The sequence below is a fragment of the Hemiscyllium ocellatum genome, chromosome 1, assembly GCF_020745735.1.
Source record: "Hemiscyllium ocellatum isolate sHemOce1 chromosome 1, sHemOce1.pat.X.cur, whole genome shotgun sequence".
NCBI lineage: Eukaryota > Metazoa > Chordata > Chondrichthyes > Orectolobiformes > Hemiscylliidae > Hemiscyllium > Hemiscyllium ocellatum.
Genome location: NC_083401.1, coordinates 122,303,461 through 122,325,725, shown reverse-complemented (window position 1 = coordinate 122,325,725; position 22,265 = coordinate 122,303,461). Strand labels below are relative to the sequence as shown.

Genomic DNA, 22,265 nt, shown 5'->3' with positions numbered 1-22,265 from the left:
AGTATTGCATACAGTTCTGGTCACAGCAGTATAGGAAGGATGTGGAAGCTTTGGAAAGGGTGCAGAGGAGATTTACTAGGATGTTGCCTGATATGGAAGGAATGTTTTGTAAGGAAAGGCTGAGGAACTTGAGGCTGTTTTCGTTAGAGAGAAGAGGTGACTTAATTGAGACATATAAGATAATCAGAGGGCTAGAAAGGGTGGACAGTGAGAGCCTTCTTCCTCGGATGGTGATGGCTAGCACAAGGGGTCATAGCTTTAAATTGAGGGGTGATAGATATAGGCAGATGACAAAGGTAGTTTCTTTACTCAGAGAGTAGTAGGGGCATGGAACTCACTGCCTGCAACTGTAGTAGACTCGCCAACTTTATAGGCATTTAAATTGTCCTTGGATAAACATATGGATGGAAATGGAATAGTGTAGGACAGATGGGCTTCAGATTGGTTCCACAGGTCGGCACAACATCGAGGGCCGAAGGGCCTGTAATGCGCTGTAATATTCTATGCTCTATGTTCTACCCTTTAGGCCTCTAAATTCCTTATCCTGGTTGACTGATCCCATCACCCTCAATATACTCAGCAATGCCTCCAACTCCACCTCCTGTCTTCCCTTGGATCTCTCTTTCATGCCCCAAGCCCAATCCACTCCTTCCCCTGACTCACTCTTTCATTGTGCCAGAGTTCAACAAGGAAGACCTCAAACATAACAGCACAAAGCAGACTGCTCCATATCACACTTAAACAAATGAAAACTGGGTGCTACATGATTTGTGTGAGCTGCTGACTTTATTGTGAAAGTAAGACATCAAACAAGAAGTTTCAGTCATGAATTGTCATGAATGCAAATATATTTCAAATAAGAATCTGCCACAGGATAACATGAGATCAAAACTCAATCTCTGATGTTGAACCCACCATTGGGAAAGCAATGTTTCAACTGGCTACATTTCTGCCCTTGCAGGCTCCACAAAATCTCCTCCCAGCTGTCCAGCTGGTTCTGATGTTTCCTCCTTCCCTTTCCCTCAAAGAAAACTCAGGAGACTGAGGGGCATCTTATAGAGGTATGTAAGATCATTAGAGGTGAATGCACTCAGTCTTTTTCCCAGGGTTGGGGAATTGATGACTAGAGGGAGTCAGTTTAAGCTAACAGGTCCTTCACCCCTCCAAGCCTGTGCCAATCCAGATCCTTCATCTAAACCTGTCACCTATTTTCTAAGGGTTTGCATCCCTCTGCTCCCTGCTCACTCATGTATCTGTCTAGATACATCTTAAATGATGCTATTGTGCCCGCCTCTACCACTTCTGCTGGCAACACATTCCAGGCACCCACCATCCTCTGCATAAAGAACTTTCTACGCATATCTCCCCTTAACTTATCCCCTCTCACTTTGAACTCGTGACCTCTAGTAATTGAGTCCTCCATTCTGGGTAAAAGCTTCTTGCTATCCACCCTGTCGATACTTCTCATAATTGTGTAGACCTCAATCAGGACCCCCTAAACCTTCGTCTTTTGAACAAAAATAATCCTAATCTACTCAACCTCTCTTCATAGCTAGCAACCTCCATACCAGGCATCCTGGTGAATCTCCTCAGCACCCTCTCCAAAGCATCCACATCCTTTTGGTAAGGTGGCGACCAGAACTGTATACAGTATTCCAAACTGTATGTAGTATTGCAAACCAAAGTCTAATACGATTGTAACATGACCTGCCAACTCTTGTACTCAATACCCTGTTTGATGAAGGAAAGCATGCCGTATGCCTTCTTGACCACTCTATTGACCTGTGTTACCATCTTAAGGGAACCATGGACCTGAACACCCAGATTTCTCTGTACATCAATTTTCCCCAGGACTTTTCCATTTACTGTACAGTCGCTCTTGAATTGGATCTTCCAAGTGCACCACCTCACATTTGCCCGGATTGAACTCAACCTGCCATTTTTCTGCCGAAGGTTCTGTCTCTGTGCTGTAGGACTCGATGACTCTATGACCAGTATTGATGACAACTAATTCTCCTCACTAGCTTCTTGGGCAATATTTATCCTGCATTTACATTTCAAACAATACTTGAAAGGTTTTGGTACATCCCAAATGGCCAAAAAAGGAGCTAAAAATCAAAAACTATTGCCTTGCTTTCTGTTTTTCACCCCACGCCATCACCATATTCACTTTGCTCATCAATCTCATCATCGCCCAATTTCTCAACTTCACTTTCAGTTTCCATGTCAGCTCACATGCGGCTCCCTCTACTCAGGCACTCGCTACCTGCCTGTTAAAAAGTAGCCATCATCACTGTCTCATGAAAAACAAATTCTTAACACTCCTCCAACTGCAAACAACTGTTTTATTTCCAAAGATTTATTTCTTTGAACGTGCTGTCACTTCTTAATTCCCTGCAACCATACTCGAATCTCTCAATTTTCTGCCCCTCCTACAGTATATAAATTACTCTAAACAAAGCCACAAATGACATTCTATGATTATGATAGGAGTCACCTTTCCTCATCCTCCTCAGCCTTGCTACAGCTGATAACGCAATCTTCATTCAACAAAGCTCTTCCTTCATTAAGCGAAGTTGGAATCCCTTTTCACTCTTAACTATTTGTTCAAAACCAGTTAATCTCTAGTCATTGCTGTTCTCCTTTCACTCAACATCATAATTTTAGATCCCTCATCAATCTATCATTGCTCCTCTGCTCTTCATCAGTGTTATGCTGTTTCTTGACAATATTATCTTCAGGTAGGGAGTCAAATACCTCAATTCCTGCCACAAACTTCACATCTCTTCCACCATCAACAACTCCTTGGACACTGTTTCATATCAGTCCTAAGTTGAGTTTCTGACCTGATATCTCTTCCTTCAGAAAGGCCTGATTTTTCACTGCTGCGCTCAGGACACTTTCCGGTTCCACATAGTGGACTCACCAAAAATTAACATGTGAGGTGAGGCTTTCATCCTGGGCTGGTGGGGTTTCTTGACAGACAGGGTGATTGATCCTAGAATGGGAGTGAATGTTGCTGGCTATCAATACAGAGTGAGTGTAATGTCTACCTCTTTGCATTGGTATTGTGTAAAAGATTAATAAAAAAAAAGCAAAACTAAATGCAACTGTCCAGCCCTCATCCCTCATGCCCCATTCCTCCAATACACCATTCCTCCAAATCGCCGTGCTTCATTAATTCTAACGCACAGCACCTAAATTCTTTGTACCTACCTCCATGGCCTACTAAACTTTCTATTCCATACATTCCTGTTTTCCCATACCCTGTGTTTCCCAATAAGCTTTATGCTCTCCCTCACATCCCCCTTTATAGCCAACTCTTTATATGTCAACAGTACGGTGGCTCAGTGGTTAGCACTGCTGCCTCACAGTGCCAAGGACCCGGGTTTGATTCCAGCCTTGGGCGACTGTTTGTGTGGAGTTTGTACATTCTCCTGTGTCTGCGTGGGTTTCCTCTGGGTGCTCCGGTTTCCTCCCACAGTCCAAAAATGTGCAGGTCAGGTGAATTGGCCTTGCTGAATTGCACATAGTGTTAGGTGCATTAGTCAGAGGGAAGTGGGTCTGGGTGGGTTACTCTTTGGAGGGTTAGTGTGGACTTGTTGGGCCGAAGGTTCTGTTCCACACTGTAGGGAATCTCAAACTCTCGTCAACCATGCTCTCAACTACAGCCCTCTGTCCCCTCCATGCCAACTCACCTCGTATTCATTGGCAGACCTTAGGAGCCACATTGGTCGCAAAAGTTAAGATCTATTGATGATGCTACTGTTAAAATTCCTTCAACTTATCTCTTATGAAAATAAATATTATGTGCTGCCTTTTTTTAAAACAGTTCTTTCACAGTTTGACAGCCCCTCATCAGTTCCAATTGATTCAGCATGTTTAGGCATATTCCTAACTACTTTTAACCATCCTAAAGAGTACTTTACCACCTCCCCCACCTCGCTCCTAACCCCTCTGGAATACATGTTCTCCAAAAAGTACTATCTGGTTATCCAATGCAAATTTTCTGAATCTAACCTCATCTGCTCTGTGCACTCAGGGTACCACACACAGCGATAACAAAATGGGACTAAATGGAGATGGCAAATTAGCTAAATGGTCAGCTTCACCCTGAACTGTGTATAAATGAATCTTTGGCAATCCCCATCCCTGCAAAAACTGAAATGTTGCAGATGTATGCAGCACTTGCCATTTTCAGAAACTTTTGTCAGCATGATGAGGCTTTCTATTACAGCAAAAATGTAGGCATAAGATTAACTGTTCTCCTCTCCATAATGCCATCTACCATTGCGCGTATCTCAGCTACCTGCACCTGAGCAGCTACTTATGTACATAATGCCTCTGGATCTAATTCAATGCTCTCCAGGATGTCCACTGTCACTATGCTTGTTGAGCCAAACTGCCTTGAAGTCATGTGATGCCTCAATTTTTAGTCTTTCATTCAGTCAATCCTTAGAGAGCTTTGGCTCTATTTCTGCAGTCCCTTCCACCTTTCTCTCCCCCTCTCCACCTCCCAAATTCTCTCTCTTATTTTAGTTCTCCACATCATCCCCTCTATGCGCCCAACATCAGTAGCTTGTGCCACAACCTAATGAGGGCTATTCTACAGAATTCGAAATCTCTCTATCCCATGGTTTTAGCCATACATCCTGGTCTTTGATTTTGGCTCTTTGAAGATCTTGGTGTCCATTTTACTATATTAAAGATGCAATTAAATGCAAATGATTGTGTAAGGAATGCAGTGTTTGATTAGAAGATTTATATGTATGTTTGAAATTGAATGAACTTGCAAGGGTCTGTGTTTGTCATCAGACGTTAGCACGCCTAAAATTCAAGGAGAACAAAGAACAGGACAGCACAGGATCAAGCCCATCACCAATCAAAGGAGTCTGATGAAAATTCAGTTCTCAATTTTTTAAACGATTGAGATATTAACTTAGAACATTATTCCTCTAGTGCATAAAATTCAGAACCACACATATTGAAATGCCAACTTTCTACATGCCATCTTTCATTGGAAATGTGCAGATTGAAACTGTTAAGTAATAGTAATAGCAAAGCCATTAGTGTTAAATTTTTCTGTCCACTATTGTATTCGAGGTGTTAACTTGCTTAAAGTAATAAATATGGAACTTTCATGCAAATATGTGTTTATAATCAATATTGAAGAGAGCAATTTAAGCCTACAGTTGCTGAATGGAGACACTATGTTTTAATTATTACACTGAATCTCACTATTAAGAAAACAAAGAACATGACAGTTTCCAGTTTCAAATGAAACAAGGTACATATTAACAAAAGTCATGTGTGAACTGGAATTTAAAATTTTTTGACAAATAAGTATAGATAACAGGCCAGATTTGACAGAGAATGGAAATCTTCCACAGACTACCACCCTGACACTTTGCTTTTACAGTAGAAGGGATCTCTGCATTTCTGACAGGAGATTCCAATCAGGACTCCTTCAGGAGTGTAGAGTCGTACTTCCATACTGACAGTTTTTCGTAGTATAGAGTTGTCAAAGGAAAGCAACCACACTCCCTGTTCACAGCAGTCGGCTGCTGTATTCTGAAATTTTGAGTTCCTGACAGTCACTTTGAAAGCTGCTGTCAAGTTGGATCTGGCTGAGAGAGGAGTGTCATCGGGGATGCAGTGAATTTGAGTCTGGCAGGGGGAGGGAGAGGATACTAGGGAGGGCTGGTTGGGTCTGGAGTTGAGTTTGGTCCAACGACAGATGTGGGGCTGGTTGGGTCTGGCGGGATCTTGGGGGGGGGGGGGGGGGGTGCAGAGGAATCAGGTTCTGAGGGTGGATGTTGGACCACGTCCACTGGTGGAGAAGGACTGGGGTGGGGGTTTAGCCCAGGACAAGTGCATGGGGACAGTCAGGGCTGGGTCTTGGGGAGGTGTAGTTTGGTGTGTGTGAGGTGAGTATGGAGCCAGTTTAATAGTTTCTCAGAATACTGACTATGTATTTAATGGTTTATCTTTTATTGAGTAACTATTTTACTTAATTTCATTGGAATTATCTGAAGATTTAAATAGAGACTTTCAGAGAGATCCGGGGAAAAGGAATTGCTCAACTGTAAATCCAATTTCCAGGGCAATTCCTTTGGAGTCTGCCATGATTCCACAAGGTAGAATAAAGAATAAAAGAAAAGTACAGCACAGGAACAGGCCCTTCAGCCTTTCAAGTCTGTGCTAATCAACATGCACCAATTTAACCAAAAAACAAACCTTCTGCCCTTATTCAGCCTGTAACCCCCCTATTTCTTCCCTATTCATGTAACGTTGCCAACATGTCTGCTTCCACCACCTCTTCTCGCAGTGTGTTCCAGGTTCCTATTGCTCTCAGCATGAAAAACTTCCCTCGCATATCTCCGTTAAACATTCCCCCTCTCACCTTGAACCTGTGCCCTCTTGTAACTGAAACTTTAACCTTAGGAAAAGGCCTCTGACTATCCATCCTATCTGTGTCTCTCATAATTGTGTAGATTTCTATCAGGTCTTCTCTCAGCCTCTGTCTTTTCAGTGAAAATAATTCTAGTCTTTGTAACCTTTCCTCATAGCCACTGCCATTGAGACCAGGCAACATCCTGGTGAACCTTCTCTGCACTATCTCCGAAGCTTCCACGTCCTTCTGGTAATGTCGCAACCAAAACGGCACACAATACTGCAAATGCGGCCTAACAAAGGTTTATGTAGCTGCAACATGGTTTTCCAACTGTTGTACTCCATACCCTGGCTGATGAAGGCAAGCATGCCATATGTCTTCTTAATCACTTTGGCCACTTCTGTTGCCACTTTTAGGGAACTGTGGGCTTGTACATCCAGATCCGTCTGTATGTTAATATTTCTAAAGGTTCAGCTATTCACAGTATAATGCACACCTAAATTTGATCCTCCCAAAATGTATCAGCTCGCATTTATCTGGATTAAACTCCATCTGGCATTTCTGCGTCCAAGTCGCCAGTCTATCTATATCCAGTTGGATCTTTTCACAATCGTCGGCACTATCAGCAACTCCACCAATCTTTGTGTCATGTGCAAACTTATTAATCAGACCACCCACATTTTTCTCTAGATCATTTATATGTACTACAAACAACAGAGGCCCTAATAGTGACAGCTGTGCAACGCCACTAGCTACCGGTCTCCATTCTGAAAAAACACCCTTCCATCGCTACCCTCTGTCTTCTATGACCAAGTCAGTTTTGTATCCATCTAGGCAGCCCATCCCAAATCCCATGTGCTTTTAGCTTTTGTACCAATCTGCCATGTGGGACTTATCAAATGCTTTACTAAAGTCTATATAAACTACATTCACAGCCTTTCCCTCATTCATTATCTTTGTTATCTCTTCAAAAGATTCAATCACGTTGGTGAGACACGACCTTTCCTATACAAAACCATTTTGTCTGGCACCCAATAGTCAATTTTCTCCCAAATGTGCACATATGTTGTCCGTTAGTATCTTCTCCAAGAGCTTCCCCACCACAGAGCAGGCTCACCGGCCTATAATTTCCTGGATTATCCCTGATTCCTTTCTTAAACAAGAAAACAACACTGGCTAACCTTCAGGCCTCAGGAACCTCACCTATGGTCTGGTCAAAGAGGACATGAAGATATCTGCTAATGCCCCAGCTATTTATTCCCTTGTCTCACATAGTGACCTGGGATAGATCCCATCTGGTCCTGTGGACTTGTTTGCCTTAATGCAATTTAGAACATCCAAAACTTCCTCCTTCAATATTTTGACTTTCTCTAGAGTATTCACACAACCATTCCTGACCTCAACATTAGTCAAGTCCTTCTCCTTGGTGAGTACCGATGTGCAGTAAGGATGTCTCCTACTTCCTGTGGCTCCATGCATAACTTCCTTCCTTTGTCCTTGAGTGGGCCTACTCTTTCCCTTTGCTACTCTTTTTCTTTTAATATATGCATTAAAAGACTTGGGATTCTCCTTGATGCTGCTTGCTAAAGACATTTCATGGCCGCTTTTAGTCATCCTAATTTCATGTTTAAGTTCCTTTCTAATTTCTCTATACTCCTTAAGGGCTTCATCAGTTTGTAGCTGCCTAAACCTTTTATGTTTTCTTTCCTCTTTTGACTAAGCTTACAATTTCCCTTGTCATCCATGGTTCTTGAATCCTGCCATTCCATTCTTCAGCTTTGCATTCCTGCACTTTAATCAATTGGTCTTTAAAAGACACCCACATGCCAGATGTAGATTTGCCCTCAAATAACTGCTCCCAATCCACATTCCCCAGTTCCTGTCTAGATTAGATTACTTACAGTGTGGAAACAGGCCCTTCGGCCCAACAAGTCCACACCGACCCGCCAAAGCGCAACCCACCCATACGCCTACATTTACCCCTTACCTAACACTACGGGCAATTTAGCATGGCCAATTCACCTGACCCACACATCTTTGGACTGTGGGAGGAAACCAGAGCACCCGGAGGAAACCCACACAGACACAGGGAGAACGTGCAAACTCCACACAGTCAGTCGCCTGAGTCGGGAATTGAACCCGGGTCTCAGGCACTGTGAGGCAGCAGTGCTAACCACTGTGCCACCGTGCCGCCCACTAGTCTAATTTGGATGTAATTAGCCCATGCCCAGTTAAGCACTCTCTGCTGAGAGCCTCTCTTGCCCTGCCCATGACTACTCGAAATCTTATGGAGTTATGGTCACTCAGCCCAAAATGCTCTCCTACTAAAACATTGATCACGTGTCTTGGCGTATTCCCTAATCTCAATTCTAGTATGGCCTCCTCTCTGGTTGGATTGTCAACATACTGCCTCAAAAGGCCCTCCTGGATACATCTAACAAATTGCTCTCCATCCGAGCCCCTGGCTCTAAGGGGTTCCAAGTCAATAAGAGGAAAGTTGAAGTCAAAACTACCCTGCTTTTTCACACCATTCCAGTATTTGCCTGTATATCTGCTCCTCTGTCTACCGTGAGCTGTTGGGAGGCCTATAGAAACTCCCAATATTGTGATTTCACTCTTCTTATTCCTGAGCTCTACCCACAGTGCCTCACTGCAAGATCCCTCCAATTTGTCCTGCCTCAACACAGCTCTGGTGTGATCCCTAACCAGCAGTGCAAATCCCCCATCCCTTTTGTTTCCCTTTCTGTCCCATCTAAAACAATGATACCCTGGAATGTTAAGCTGCCAGTGCTGCCCCTCCTTTAACGATGTCTCTGTACTGGCAATAACATCATTATTTCATAGTAATCCATGCTCTTTTTCATCTGTTTTACCTGTTATATTTCCTGCATTGAAGGAAATACACTCCAGATCTCCATTCCCTCTAAGCCCCGCGACTTCCCTCTGCCTGCCCTAACTCTGCGCTTTGCATAGCATCCCAGCATCAGCAATTGTGACGAATACTTCATGAATTAAACAAGTTATAATTATCCACCCACATTCTGACCTCACAGCTTTTGTTGAGTCTAATTTACCTTTAAAGCAATCATTTCAAAATCTGAGTGTCTGTGTCTCTATTTCTACATTTTATCTCCTTCTGTGCATAGCCAGAAAGTGTCTGAGGTTTCCTAGCACAATCAATACGAGGAGTTACGAATCACTGAAGCAGACTAACTAAAATATGTTGCAATGTAAACATATTTTAAATGATATTTCCAGATCCTTTCTGAACAAATAGCCAAAACATCTTGAAATGCAAGCAAGTTTAATATGATCAATTCATCTCATGACAGTGTGATTATAATGTTATATAATTTATAAAGAAGGCTAATTTAACTTTTAAAATAGATACATCAAATTACAAGATGACTCTCAGAAGGTGCATGACTGTACTTGTTAAGACTATTATGTTATTTAGCATCAAACATAATGAGAGACATTTAGATTAACCTTTGGAGAATACATTTGGTCTTCTAAAATGTGACAGCATTTAAAGTTTCTGAAAAAAACAAGAGACTGGAAGGTCAAAGACATAGAATTCCAGCAGAATGTACTTTGCTTTGTAGACCAATATTCCACTCATGTTAAACAGCAGTTATTGTAAGCTTTGATCTGTATAAGGCAGTCTTTAACAAAGCAGTTATACAGAACTCCAGTAAGAACTCAGGAAGTGATTGTGTTTCATTCAAAGGGAATACAAGGCAGTAAGGTAACCCAGCTAAAGAACTGCTGTTTTGGCTAGCAAGGGCCAATATGCACTGTCTCAACAATGAATCAAAGAAGTCTTCACTTCCTCAGCAACTGCTCTGCTCTGTCCTCTGAAGAAACCTCCAACTATTCAACTATAGAAGCCATCACAGCTGCTGAATTTGGACTTCAGGATTTCAAACCCTTCACCTCAGAAAGAGAACATTTAACTAAGCAACATGCCTGAAAAGTTAACGGACTGATGTTACTATCATCTTATAAGTATATTTTACCCATACCACGTTTAAACTGTAGATTTACATTTTAACTAGCAACTATATTACATTTTACTTATTATCCTTCAACAATAGTTGTGCATTAAATAAACTGTAATCTTGCTTAAGATTAAAACTATGTTGCTGGTTATTTTTACATTGGCACACAAAAAGTCAAAAGGCAGCTAAATAATTTCTGCCAGTTCCCAGCTCATGGATGACTGTGCGGACATGGCTGATAGGGGTATGACACTCTGAGCCATAGATACGATCGAGTGCACAAAGCAAACACAGCACGGTTCTCAAAGAGTTAAATTGGTTGAACAGCATGTCAATGGTTGTGGAGAGACAGTCATGGAAATCCGTAACGATATAATAGAACATCATCCTTTATCAGTAAAGGAATTAAGCTCCCATTTTAAATAATTGTTCAAAAGACTTAATGACTAATATTTCTTTCCTAGTTATCCAGATTGGAGCAACCTGGACTAGAACAGTTATTGACAGGTTTTAAATAGACTCAAATAGAAGTGTACTGTCTACAACCAAGTTTCTGAGATTAGTTACTTTGTTTAGACTTAGATCCACAATTGAATGAATTAAGAGAGTACACTAATGGTGGGTGTGAAAAACTACAAAAGAGAAATTTAAATTGAACTAGTCAATAAAGGAGGATCAAAATTTTGGAAGGAGTCAGAAAGCATCCTAATCAATTAACCCTCTTTGCTAAGGATGAAGGGAAAGTGTCTAAGAAGTGGCATGAAAAAATAACGAAGGAAAAGAAACAAGTTTAAGGCATGACTGTGTAGGGAAAATGCTGAGTGGGCTAACATTTGAGTCCTTGAAATGGAGGCAGCTGCAAGGATGATGATGATCTGTTCACAGCACCACTCCCATTGCTCTGCATTGCAGCATTCCTGAAGATTTACTACCATTGTGCATGACTATTCCACAATTCGATTTGTTAGTTCTGTGTTGAATAAGAATTGTAGATATTGTGAAAGTTGAAAGGGTTCAGAAAATAAATTTACAAGGATGTTGCCAAGGTTGGAGACTTTGAGCTAAAGGAAGATTTTGAGTTAAATAGGCTGGAACTGTTTTCCCTGAAGCATTGGAGGCTGAGGGGGTGACCACATAGAGGTTTATAAAATCATGAGGGGCATAGATAGGGTAAATAGACAGGTCTTTTTCCCTGGGTGAGGAGTTCAGAACTAGAGGGAATAGGTTTAGGGAAAAATTATAAGGGACCTAAGGGGCGATGTTTTCACGCAGAAGGTGTTATGTGTATGGAATGAGCTGCCAGAGGAAATAGTGGAGGCAGTACAACTACAACATTTAAAAAGCAAGTGGATGGTATATGAATAGGAAGGGTTTAGAGGGATATGGGCCAAGTGCTGCCAAAGGGGATTAGATTAGGTTAGGATATCTGATTGGACCGAAGGGTCTGTTTCAGTGCTGTACATCTCTATGACTCTATGATTCTACTAAAATGACAGAAAGGAATAGATGTAGATTATCTCTTGACCCATTCTGCCATTCTCTAAGCAAACTTTACTTATAGAACATAGAACATTACAGCGCAGTACAGGCCCTTCGGCCCTCGATGTTGCACCGACTTGTCATATCAATCTGAAGCCCATCTAACCTACACTATTCCATGTATGTCCATATGCTTGTCCAATGACAACTTAAATTTATCTGCTTTGGTGTCATTTCTCTTATTAGCCTTGTCTTAAGCTATGAATATGCGATTTGAAATTTTAATTTTTCCAATTGATTAAGCTTCAACAATTTGTTGGAAGAAAGCTATAAATTTTCATCGCTTCCCTATATTAACCCTGATATGCCTGCACAGCTCGAAGTTTAAGACTATGTTGCATCATCACCAATGCCCCCACCCCACCCATCCACCAGGGGAAATAGTTTCCAGCCAGCGTTTTCAATTCCTTAATGTTTATAAACATCTCAATTAGGTCACCCCTTTAATTTCTCACAGTATTCAACTCATACAACTTAGTCTCTTCAATTTGCGTTCCTAATTTAACCCTTTTAGAGTGAGAATAATTCTAATTAATCTAAATGATGCCACCATCACTACTCAGAACTAATGAGAATGTTATAAAGTTGTCAGATAACTTGCATGCCTTTATATTCCGGACACATCACTTTATTTTCCTTTCTTGTGACCTAAACACAGCGGAGACAGTTTGTCAGAGTGATTTAACCAATAGTATTTGATGGCCCGCAGGTGTGGTTTGTGGCATCTAATCAGGTTTGGCCAACCTGGATGCCAGGTTGAATGTCATGCTTTTTACAACGGTTACTTGGTATTAATGGAGCAGTGCAGCTGAGTTTACTAGCCTGGCCTCCTTTAGGAAATGGGGCTGCCACATGCACTAATTACCCAGCAAAGTAAGTTATGTTCACAATTTGTCTGCAGATGCAGATGACAGAACCCTGACAGGTGGGCACAAAGCACCTCTGGTGCAGCCTGACCTGCCTGGCATCCCTCTGTAGATCCTCTTCTTCTTTTTCCAAACACCTCAGATAGGGGAATTCCCATTGAGTAACCCAGTGGTTGCAGTAATGGTGCTGGGGGGCAAAAGAAATTGAACAATTGGCACAAAAGCTCATGAGAAGTGCCACAGAAAAAGATACTGAAATGGTCAGAAAATGACTTACATATTAAAGATTTAAGTTACTTACCAGTGCCCCTGGGATAAGCTACCATTAAAATGATTCCCAAACAATTATAATTTCCTCCCAATATTCAATTGATACTGATGCCAATTTGAGATGGAAATTTCCTACATGGATGGTCCCTTCACTCTTGAAATCACACCAAGCCAAAAGGTCAGTGGATTTCCAGTGGGAAGGTATGCAATTTCCACATCTGGATCGTTGATTTAAATGTCACTACTTTTGGAGACCAATGATAGAAAATCTAGAACTACTGTTTGCAATCTATGGTAGAGCATCTGGCATGGCTTTTCTTGCAGGTGGTTTCATTACTTGAGGAAGGACTCTGTTCACTGCTGCAATGCAATTGGGACTGAATTAAAAATGCAGGGCAAGTCCCTAGTATACATGATACAAAGGAGTCTGTCTTTAATGGACAATGAACACCAACAGAGCTGTACTGGATTGTCTCTGCCTACAGTGGCTGAAGCAGGGGAAGCCACTATTAAAGGATGCAGAAGTGTTTTGTTTTAATTGTAAGAGGTTCAGAATGAGGTTGCATCAATGTTGTTGGATGTCTTGGCTTTTGAAGTCAGGGAGAAATGGCTACTCCAAGGCTTGCTCTCTCCATCCGAACCAGCTGTCTCCCTGTTTCCACCTTGTATTGAACTTACCTGGGATTGACAGTATTGTGGCAGCAAGGCAAGAAAATTAATAATTTTCTTTACCCCCACCATCCACTCCCTGACTTTAAAGGTTTGGGCAATTGGCCTCCCTGTTTAGGTGGGTGTAACAGGTCCAGATCCACCATCAGGTCATCCACTCTATTCTCACTCCTGATTTTGCATACTACAGCTTAGAAAATTCCAGCTTTCAATTCTCAACTCTTCAAAAATAGCAACCTCTTCACCTTATTCAAATAAACATCTTAATTCATTGACAGCTATTGCAGGAAAAGTCATAACTTAATGTTCAAATTAATTATGGGCAACGCATTCATAACTTTGTCGATTAACAATATTTTAAATGAATTGTCAGACTCTTTTATTATAAATAGCATATGGTCAATTCAATAAGAGCACTATATAAATATGACGTAAGTATAAATATACACATTAAAAAAATCCATATAATTGACTACTCAAAGTAGACACTAACGAGGCTATTGTGAGTAGTTTATACTCCTTTCAATAACTTGCATTTTGAAAGATGTAGGTTCTATGCAATACTAAATCTGAAATATATGATTTCAAATAACTAGAACAGCATTTTGAAAAAATGAAAGTAATGCAAATAAATATTGTCACCTTTGTAAATTGACATTCATTGACATGTATTTTTTCCTGTCATTAATTTGTACATACTTCTTGCTGTTAGGCCCATCTTCATGGCATAAATAAGCTGATTACTCACCTTTAGATGTTATAAGCATCTTTCAAATGAAGATAATAGATGTAATAACTTGGATTTGACTCTGAAATTTTATTTATGTTGGCATTTATCAAATGAATCTCTAGATTATTGATCTTACCCTGAGGTAGTTGAGAGTGAAGTTAGTCAGCCCCATTCGAGTGATGTTTTTGGACAGTTGTTCCAACACCTGAGGATCTTGTGCCTGAAAACAGTAGAGTTAGAACATGTTATAACTGATAAAAACAAAAGCAAACTGCATGCAAACCAACAATTGCCTTTGCATCTATTTTTACAGCGTGCATTAGGAACATATCTTTAATTGGCATGGAACAGAATTCTGCATGGGATTTGTGTTACTTATTTTCAAAACCAGTTATCATGCTCCATCTAACATCATGAATTATGCAATGGTTCTGCTAATCCGTGTCACTCTGCACCACACTAGGTGTTGCATGTATACATTAATCCTTCAACAGTTGGGAAAGAAAGATCAAAAAGATTTGTAAATAATAGATTTTTTTTTACTATCTCAATGCATACATACTGCTTTTTCTACCAAACTGAGCTCCAGATCAGTTCATCTGACTCGCTGAAACTTCAGAATTAGTATGATCACACAGTTCCACATCTCCTTCTGGAAAGTGCATTTGCACATAAGGTCTGGAGAGAGATGCCATGGATTTTCACGAGGTTTGTTCCAAAGCAGCTCTGTTTTGTAGGACTCTGTGCTCTACGGTCTGTATGCACACTAAGACAAACGTTGACAGCAACTGGAGGACCGTCCACTTGATGAAATTTGCTCTTTACTCCACCCAAGACTTGCTGATCTTCCATCAGAATGAGTTGACCTTAACTGAGTGTTGCAACCTAGCATATTCCAAGATGCATGACTACATGCTGAGGGGTGCACTAATGTTTGGGGCAGCTGCCACCAAGGTACAGTGGAGAAAGACCATGGTTTTTATACCAAGGTTTAACAGGGTCAGTTTTCAGACCCTCTCAGTTCCTCAAAATGAACATTAAAGCTTCCTGTGTAAATAGGAAATGCATTTTATTCTTTGTAACTGTCAAGGAGCTCTGGGAACACCATCACTGCAAGTTCCCTCCAAGCCACTCACCACCCTTACTTGAAAATATACCGCCGTTCCTTCATAGCCATTGGGTCAAAATCCTGGAATTCCCTCCCTACCGGAATTGTGGGTCAACCCACAGGAAGTGGACTACAGCAATTCAAGAAGACAGCTCATCACCACCTTCTCAAGGACAAATAGGGATGGGCTATCAATGCTGGCCAGCCAGCAATGCCCAAGTCTCACAAAGGAACTTTTAAAAAAATCAGAATTTCACAGAATTTAGAATTTATAGAATCCCTACAGTGTGGGTCTTGGCCCTTTGACCCAACAAGTCCACAATGACTCTCTGAAAAGTATCCCACCCAGACTCGACCTGCTACCCTATCCCTGTCCCCCTGCATTTTCCATGGGTAATCCACCTAACCTACACATCCCTGGACATTATGGGCTATTAACATTGCCAAACCATCTAACCTGTACGCCTTTGGACTGTGGGAGGAAATCGGAGCATCCAGAGAAAAAACAAATTTGATTTCCTCATTGTTGTAAACTTCTTTGCTGCTTTAGAAGGACTGTTGTTAAAATGTTGCATTGTTTTTCACTCTATAAAGACTGTACAGAAGTGACTTAGAACCTTTGTATGCGCTTAAAAACGTACAAGATGAGAGCAGAACCTATATTGTACAAAATTGTACCACATTCATTTCATTGATTTCTAACATTGGTTAAAACTTTTAAAATAATTGTAGTTATAAGACAGACAGGATTGCTAAGTTATATTAAAATCTAGTTATGGGTCAGTAACGTTTTTTTAAAAACACAGATAAAGTATAAGATCCAGGAGACTTACAAAGAGAAAAAAAACTTCAAGATTTCTGGGTTTTGAACAACCAAGAACAAACTTTGCTACACAGCATTTGAACAGTAATACAATTGATAATACATTACATTCTAACACCCAAAATTAACATGTGGTAAAACATCTCATAGGGCACATCAATTAGCAAATGCAATAGAAACAGATTCCAGAGATTTCTCAGCAATATGCCCCAGGACATAGCTAGCACGGTGGATCATTAAATCTCATTTAACTTCACAAGGGACTGCAATACTTCATTTTTACTGATTGAGCCATGCAATATTTCAAGAAAGCTATTAAGTGGGATAGGCTGCTTTAATGACTGTTTCTAATTCAATACATCACTCTCCTTTCCTAGGTCTAGATTTGCCTGGACTCCCTGATACTGTACTTAAATACTCTGTGACAGACACAACTTGAAGTATTCACCAACAGCCAGCTAGCTTTACCAAGCTAAAGCAACCTCTGCATTTTTCCCTGAGCTCGAATCTTGTTCAGCTGTATCAAACAAATACCACTTACAGGTTTTTCAACCCACACTAAGCTGCACTGCATAACCAGTAGACAGAGCTTCTTCTGAACCCTCACAGTTCTGAGCACTTTTCTGAATTCCTGACTCCAATATATAGTAACCTATTAATTCCTATAACTTCTGCCAAAATTTCTATCAGCACAGAGATATCCAAAGATCTTCGCTTCTCATGAGTCATAGAGATGTACAGCATGGAAACAGACCCTTCAGTCCAACCCATCCATGCTCACCAGATATCCCAACCCAATCTAGTCCCACCTGCCAGCATCCAGCCCATATCCCTCCAAACCCTTTTTATTCATATACTCATCCAAACACCTTTTAAATGTTGCAATTGTACTAGCCCCCACCACTTCCTCTGGCAGCTCATTACATACATGTACCACCCTCTGAGTGAAAAAATTGCCCCTTAGGTCTCTTTTATATCTTTCCCCTCTTACCCTACACCTATACTCTCTAAATCTGGACCCCCCACCCCGATGAAAAAAACTTGTCTATTTATCCTATCCATGCCCCTCATAATTTTTTAAACCTCTATAAGGTCACCCCTCAGCCTCTGACGCTCCAGGGAAAACAGCCCCAGCCTGTTCAGCCTCTCCCCATAGCTCAAATCCTCCAACCCTGGCAATATCCTTGTAAATCTTTTCAGAACCCTTTCAAGTTTCACAACATCCTTCCTATAGGAAGTAGACCAGAATTTCATGCAGTATTCCAAAAGTGACCTAACCAATGTCATGTAAAGCCGCAACATGACCTACCAATTCCTATATTCTATGCTCTTACCAATAAAGGAAAGCTATCCCATCTACCTGCGACTCTACTTCCAAGGAGCTATGAACCTGCACTCCAAGGTCTCTTTGTTCAGCCACACTCCCTAGGACCTTAACATTAAATGTATAAATCCTACTAAGATTTGCTTTCCCAAATTGCAGCACCTTGCATTTATCTGAATTGAACTCCATCTGCCACTTCTCAGCCCATTGGCCCATCTAAACAAAATCCTGTTGTAATCTGAGGTAACATTCTTCGCTTAAAAAAAGGGCTTATGCCCGAAACGTCGAATTTCCTATTCCTTGGATGCTGCCTGACCTGCTGTGCTTTAACCAGCAACACATTTTCAACTAACATTCTTCGCTGTCCACTACACCTCCAATTTTGGTGTCATTTGCAAACTTACTAACTGTACCTCATATGCTCACATTCAAATCATTTATATAAACGATGAAAAGTAGGGGACCCAGCACCGATCCTTGGGCACTCCATTGGTCACAAGCCTCCAGTCGGAAAACAACTCTCCACTACCACCCTCTGTCTTCTACCTTTGAGCCAGTTCTGTATCCAAATGGCGAGTTCTCCCTGTATTCCATAAGATGTAGCATTGCTAATCAGTCTCCCATGGGGAACCTTGTCGAACGCCTTACTGAAGTCCATATAGATCACATTTACCGCTCTGCCCTCATCAATCCTCTTCGTTATTTCTGCAAAAAACTCAAACAGGTTTGTGAACCCTGCAAATGTAGCGCAGTCTATGCTGATGTCTACCTCTCTCCTCTATCACACATAACTGACTTTCCTCAATGATCCTTGAACCATCACAAATTACTTATTGAAAACCTTAGAACAAGTATCACCCATAGTTCTAGGCAGAATTTCACAGAAGTTATATATTGGAACAGCCAAACATAATAAGTCCTTGGAACTGAGTTTGCCCTGAATTTTATGTCTCACAAAATGTTGGCTTCTGCAGCATGAAGAATGCTTAGAAAAAGAAGGGTTTAGCACAATTCTAAAAAAAAAGTGAACCATCTCCTGTTCAGAATCTCAGTAAATACCCATTATTCCTATACCATAAGTAATTATTAAATACTTAAATGGAAACTTGCTGACTGAGCAAGTTTCTGTTAAGTGAGAATCCAAAGTTATTTTAAATATTCAACATCCATTAATTTGTTTTGGGGTAAAGGTATTCAGAAACTAGCTACTGTATATTTTGGTGCATGATATGTACATCAACAGTCTATGCTAATATTAAAAAAAGAAAAAAAATGTGTATGAGATATAGGAGTCACTGGCAAGAACAGCATTTATTGCCAATCCATAAATGCCTTAGAGAAGGTGGTAGTGAATCACTTACCAATGTAGCTTATGTGGTGTAAACAGATCAACAGACCTGTTAGAAAGGGAGTTCCAGGACTTTAACCCAGCAACAGTGAAGGAATGGCAACATTCTCCAAGTCAGAATGACGAAGGAGGGTAAGTTGCAATTGGTTGTGTTCCCATGTGCCTGGTGCCTCTCTTTGTCTAGGTGTTTGGGTCACGTGTCCTATTCAAAGCAACCTTGTTTGTTTCTGCAATACATCTTGTACCCAGTACAACGTGCTGCTGCTGTATGTCAGTGGTAGTGAGAGTGAATGTGGTGGATGGTGTTAAGCTTCTTTAGTGCTGGTGCAACAGTATTTATCCAGACAAATGTAGAATATTTCACCATTCTCCTGTCTTGTGGCTTGTAAATGGTGAAAAGACTTTGGTAAATCAGGTGGTGAATTAATTGCCATAAATTCACAGCCTCTGAGCAGCTCCTGTAGTTACAGTATTTTTGTGGCTGGTCTGGTTAAGTTTCTGATGAATGGTAGCCCTCAGGTTGTGGTGCAGTGGTGAGGGAGGAGGAGGTGAAGAATGTGTGGTCGTAGTTATGAATGGTAATAGCTCTAAATTACAGGGGAGATGATTACATTCTCTTTCGTTCAGGATGGTTGTTGTCTGACAATGGAATGGGACAAATGTGATTTACCACTTATCAACTCAAGGCAGAATATCGAAATATGAACACTGCATATGGACTACTTCAGTGTCTGAGGAGTTATGAGTAATACTTTGCACTGCACTTACAAACATTCCACTTTCAACCTTATGATGGACAGGAGTAGATGAGGGTGAGGACGAGGATGAGTCTAGGGCATGGCACTAAGGAATTCTTGCAATGATGTCCTGAAGCTTAGGTGATTGGCCCCAAAAATCATAAACATCTGTCTTTATGCAAGGTAAGACACCTGCAACAACTGAGGAGCTAGCATCTTAATTTGTACCGACTTCAATTTTCGGGCCATACTTGAAGAAATCTTATCACTCTCATCTCACCTCTGGAATTCAGCTCCTTCATCTATGTTTGGACCAGGGCTATAATGAGATCTGGAACAGGCTAATAGCAAGGATTACTGCATCGAGCCAGCAATGACATTTTGTTAATAATTGACAGTAAGAGTCAGCATGGCTTAATGAAGGGGAAATCATACCTGAAAAATGTATTAAATTCTTTGAACAAGTGGGATACATAAATGGGAACCAGGTTGTATAAAATATTTGAATTTTCAAAAGGTGTTCAATAATGTACTGCACATGAGGCTACTTAATAAGGGCACAGCCTGCAATGTTTGGATTAGAATATAAACATGGACAGAGGATTGGTTAACAGGAGAATTCGGATATGGGGACACTTTCAGAATGGCAACCAGTAATTAATGGTGTGCTGGAGAATCAGTGCTAGGGCCACAATTATTTACAATACATATTCATGACTTGGACAAGGCAAGTGAACATACTACAGCCGAGTTTGTGGGTGACACAAAAACAGGCAGCAAGGCAAGTAGACAAATTAGATACAGACAATGGGGGAACATTTAGGTGATCATTGTATCTTAAGGTTAGGATTATGGCAGAAAATGAGAACGAATAATTAAAAGTAAGAAGAATCAACTGAAAGAGACTTCACTGGTGTAAGAACAAAGCTGTGCCAGATACACTGGAATCAAAGGTTGGTGGGAACAAACAGTAGTTTTTAGATCAGATTGGTACTGGAAAAGCACAGCAGGTCAGGCAGCATCCGAGGAGCAGGAAAATCGACGTTTCGGGCAAAAGCCCTTCATCAGGAACAAACAGTAGCTGATCAATGAGTTACCTTCAAATAGGGGATGGATCAGGCAGTCAGGGAATAGTGATGTACAGCTCAGCAACAAACCCTTCAGTCCAACTCGTCTCTCCCAACCAGGTATTCTACATTAATCTAGTCCCATTTGCCATCATTTGGCCCATACATTTCTAAATCCTTCCTATTCATATACCCATCCAGATGCCTTTTAAATGTTGTAATTGTACCAGCCTCCACCATTTCCTCGAGCAGCTCATTCCATACATGCACAACCCTCTGTGTGAAAAAGTTGCCCCTTAGGTCACCCTGAAACCATTGTTGAGAGTCTCTTTTCCACTCTCTGACATCCTTCATAACTTTTCTTAAATTGTGGCACTCAGACAATACACAGTACTGCAGCTGAGGCCTAACTAGTGTCCTATGTAAGTTCAGCAAAATCCCTCCCCGACCTCCCTGTTTTGCATACCTTTCAAAATAGTACCCTTTGTTTTACACTGTCTCTGCATGCCTTCCTTACCTTAATGTATCACTCTCACTTCTCTGCATTGAACTTCATCTGTGAGATGACCACCCCCTGCATCAACTTGTCAATATCCTTTTGGTATTCTACACTGTCCTCACAGTTTACAGTCCAGCCACGTTTGTATTGCCCACAAACTTTGAAATTGCAGTGTGCCCACCAAAAAGCAGATCTTTTATTTCACTAATCCTGCATCTGGTACATCACCATCCCTGTATATGTATACATCCACCCACATCCAGATAAATATTTCATATTCTCCTTCCTGAGACTTAAAGATCAAATATGCTGAGTTTATGTTTTATTCTGTAAGTGTGTTGTGTGCACTTCTCACAGATTAACTTATTGATAAGAGTGGCCACTTTTCCATATCATGCATTTTTTGTGCAAAAATCAGCCGGCAAAGTATTGACAATAGGTATTGGAAAATGCGGAGCAAAATAGATGGATTTTAATAGTAATTTAGTGAGTCCACAGACTGCACTATTTGGTGGCATCACAATAATACAAATTAAGAAATAATGAACATGAACACAAAACATTCTGCTCTTTAGTCAGTTTGCTTACATTAATATCAATGACGCAAAACCACAATCAACTAGAATAGATCCAGCAGAATCCACTGGGGGTAGAAAGGGTAGGGGCACATTGAAGGAATCTCTTGATCATGATTCAGTAATTCATTCTGTTTTTCTTTTTGATAGATGACTGTATGCCTTGATTATGGATGCCTTTTCAAGCTGGGAAACAACGTGTTACAGAGAGCACACCAGCTAGTATCCTCCCAGGGAAATGCAATGTGTCAGACAGATCATTAAATGCTGATGGCAGCAGCATCTGGTTAAAAAGCAAAACTAGAAGTCTCTTTT

At 40.9% G+C, this 22,265-nt stretch overlaps 1 protein-coding gene across 9 annotated transcripts in view; it reads right to left on the bottom strand.

The window, feature by feature from the left end:
- The window catches only part of LOC132819809 (LIM domain-binding protein 2), a 292,986-nt gene that overhangs the window by 70,780 nt on the left and 199,941 nt on the right, over positions 1-22,265 (bottom strand). For 6 of the 9 annotated variants that reach the window (XM_060831638.1, XM_060831608.1, XM_060831618.1 and 3 more), the window contains exons 5-6: positions 14,606-14,689; positions 12,892-12,987 (exon numbers count right to left, since the gene is read on the bottom strand). In XM_060831638.1, the coding sequence (XP_060687621.1) occupies positions 12,892-12,987; positions 14,606-14,689 (180 nt within the window). The remainder of the gene's footprint in view (positions 1-12,891; positions 12,988-14,605; positions 14,690-22,265) is intronic. The other 3 variants (XM_060831677.1, XM_060831683.1, XM_060831648.1) reach the window with 1 other exon arrangement.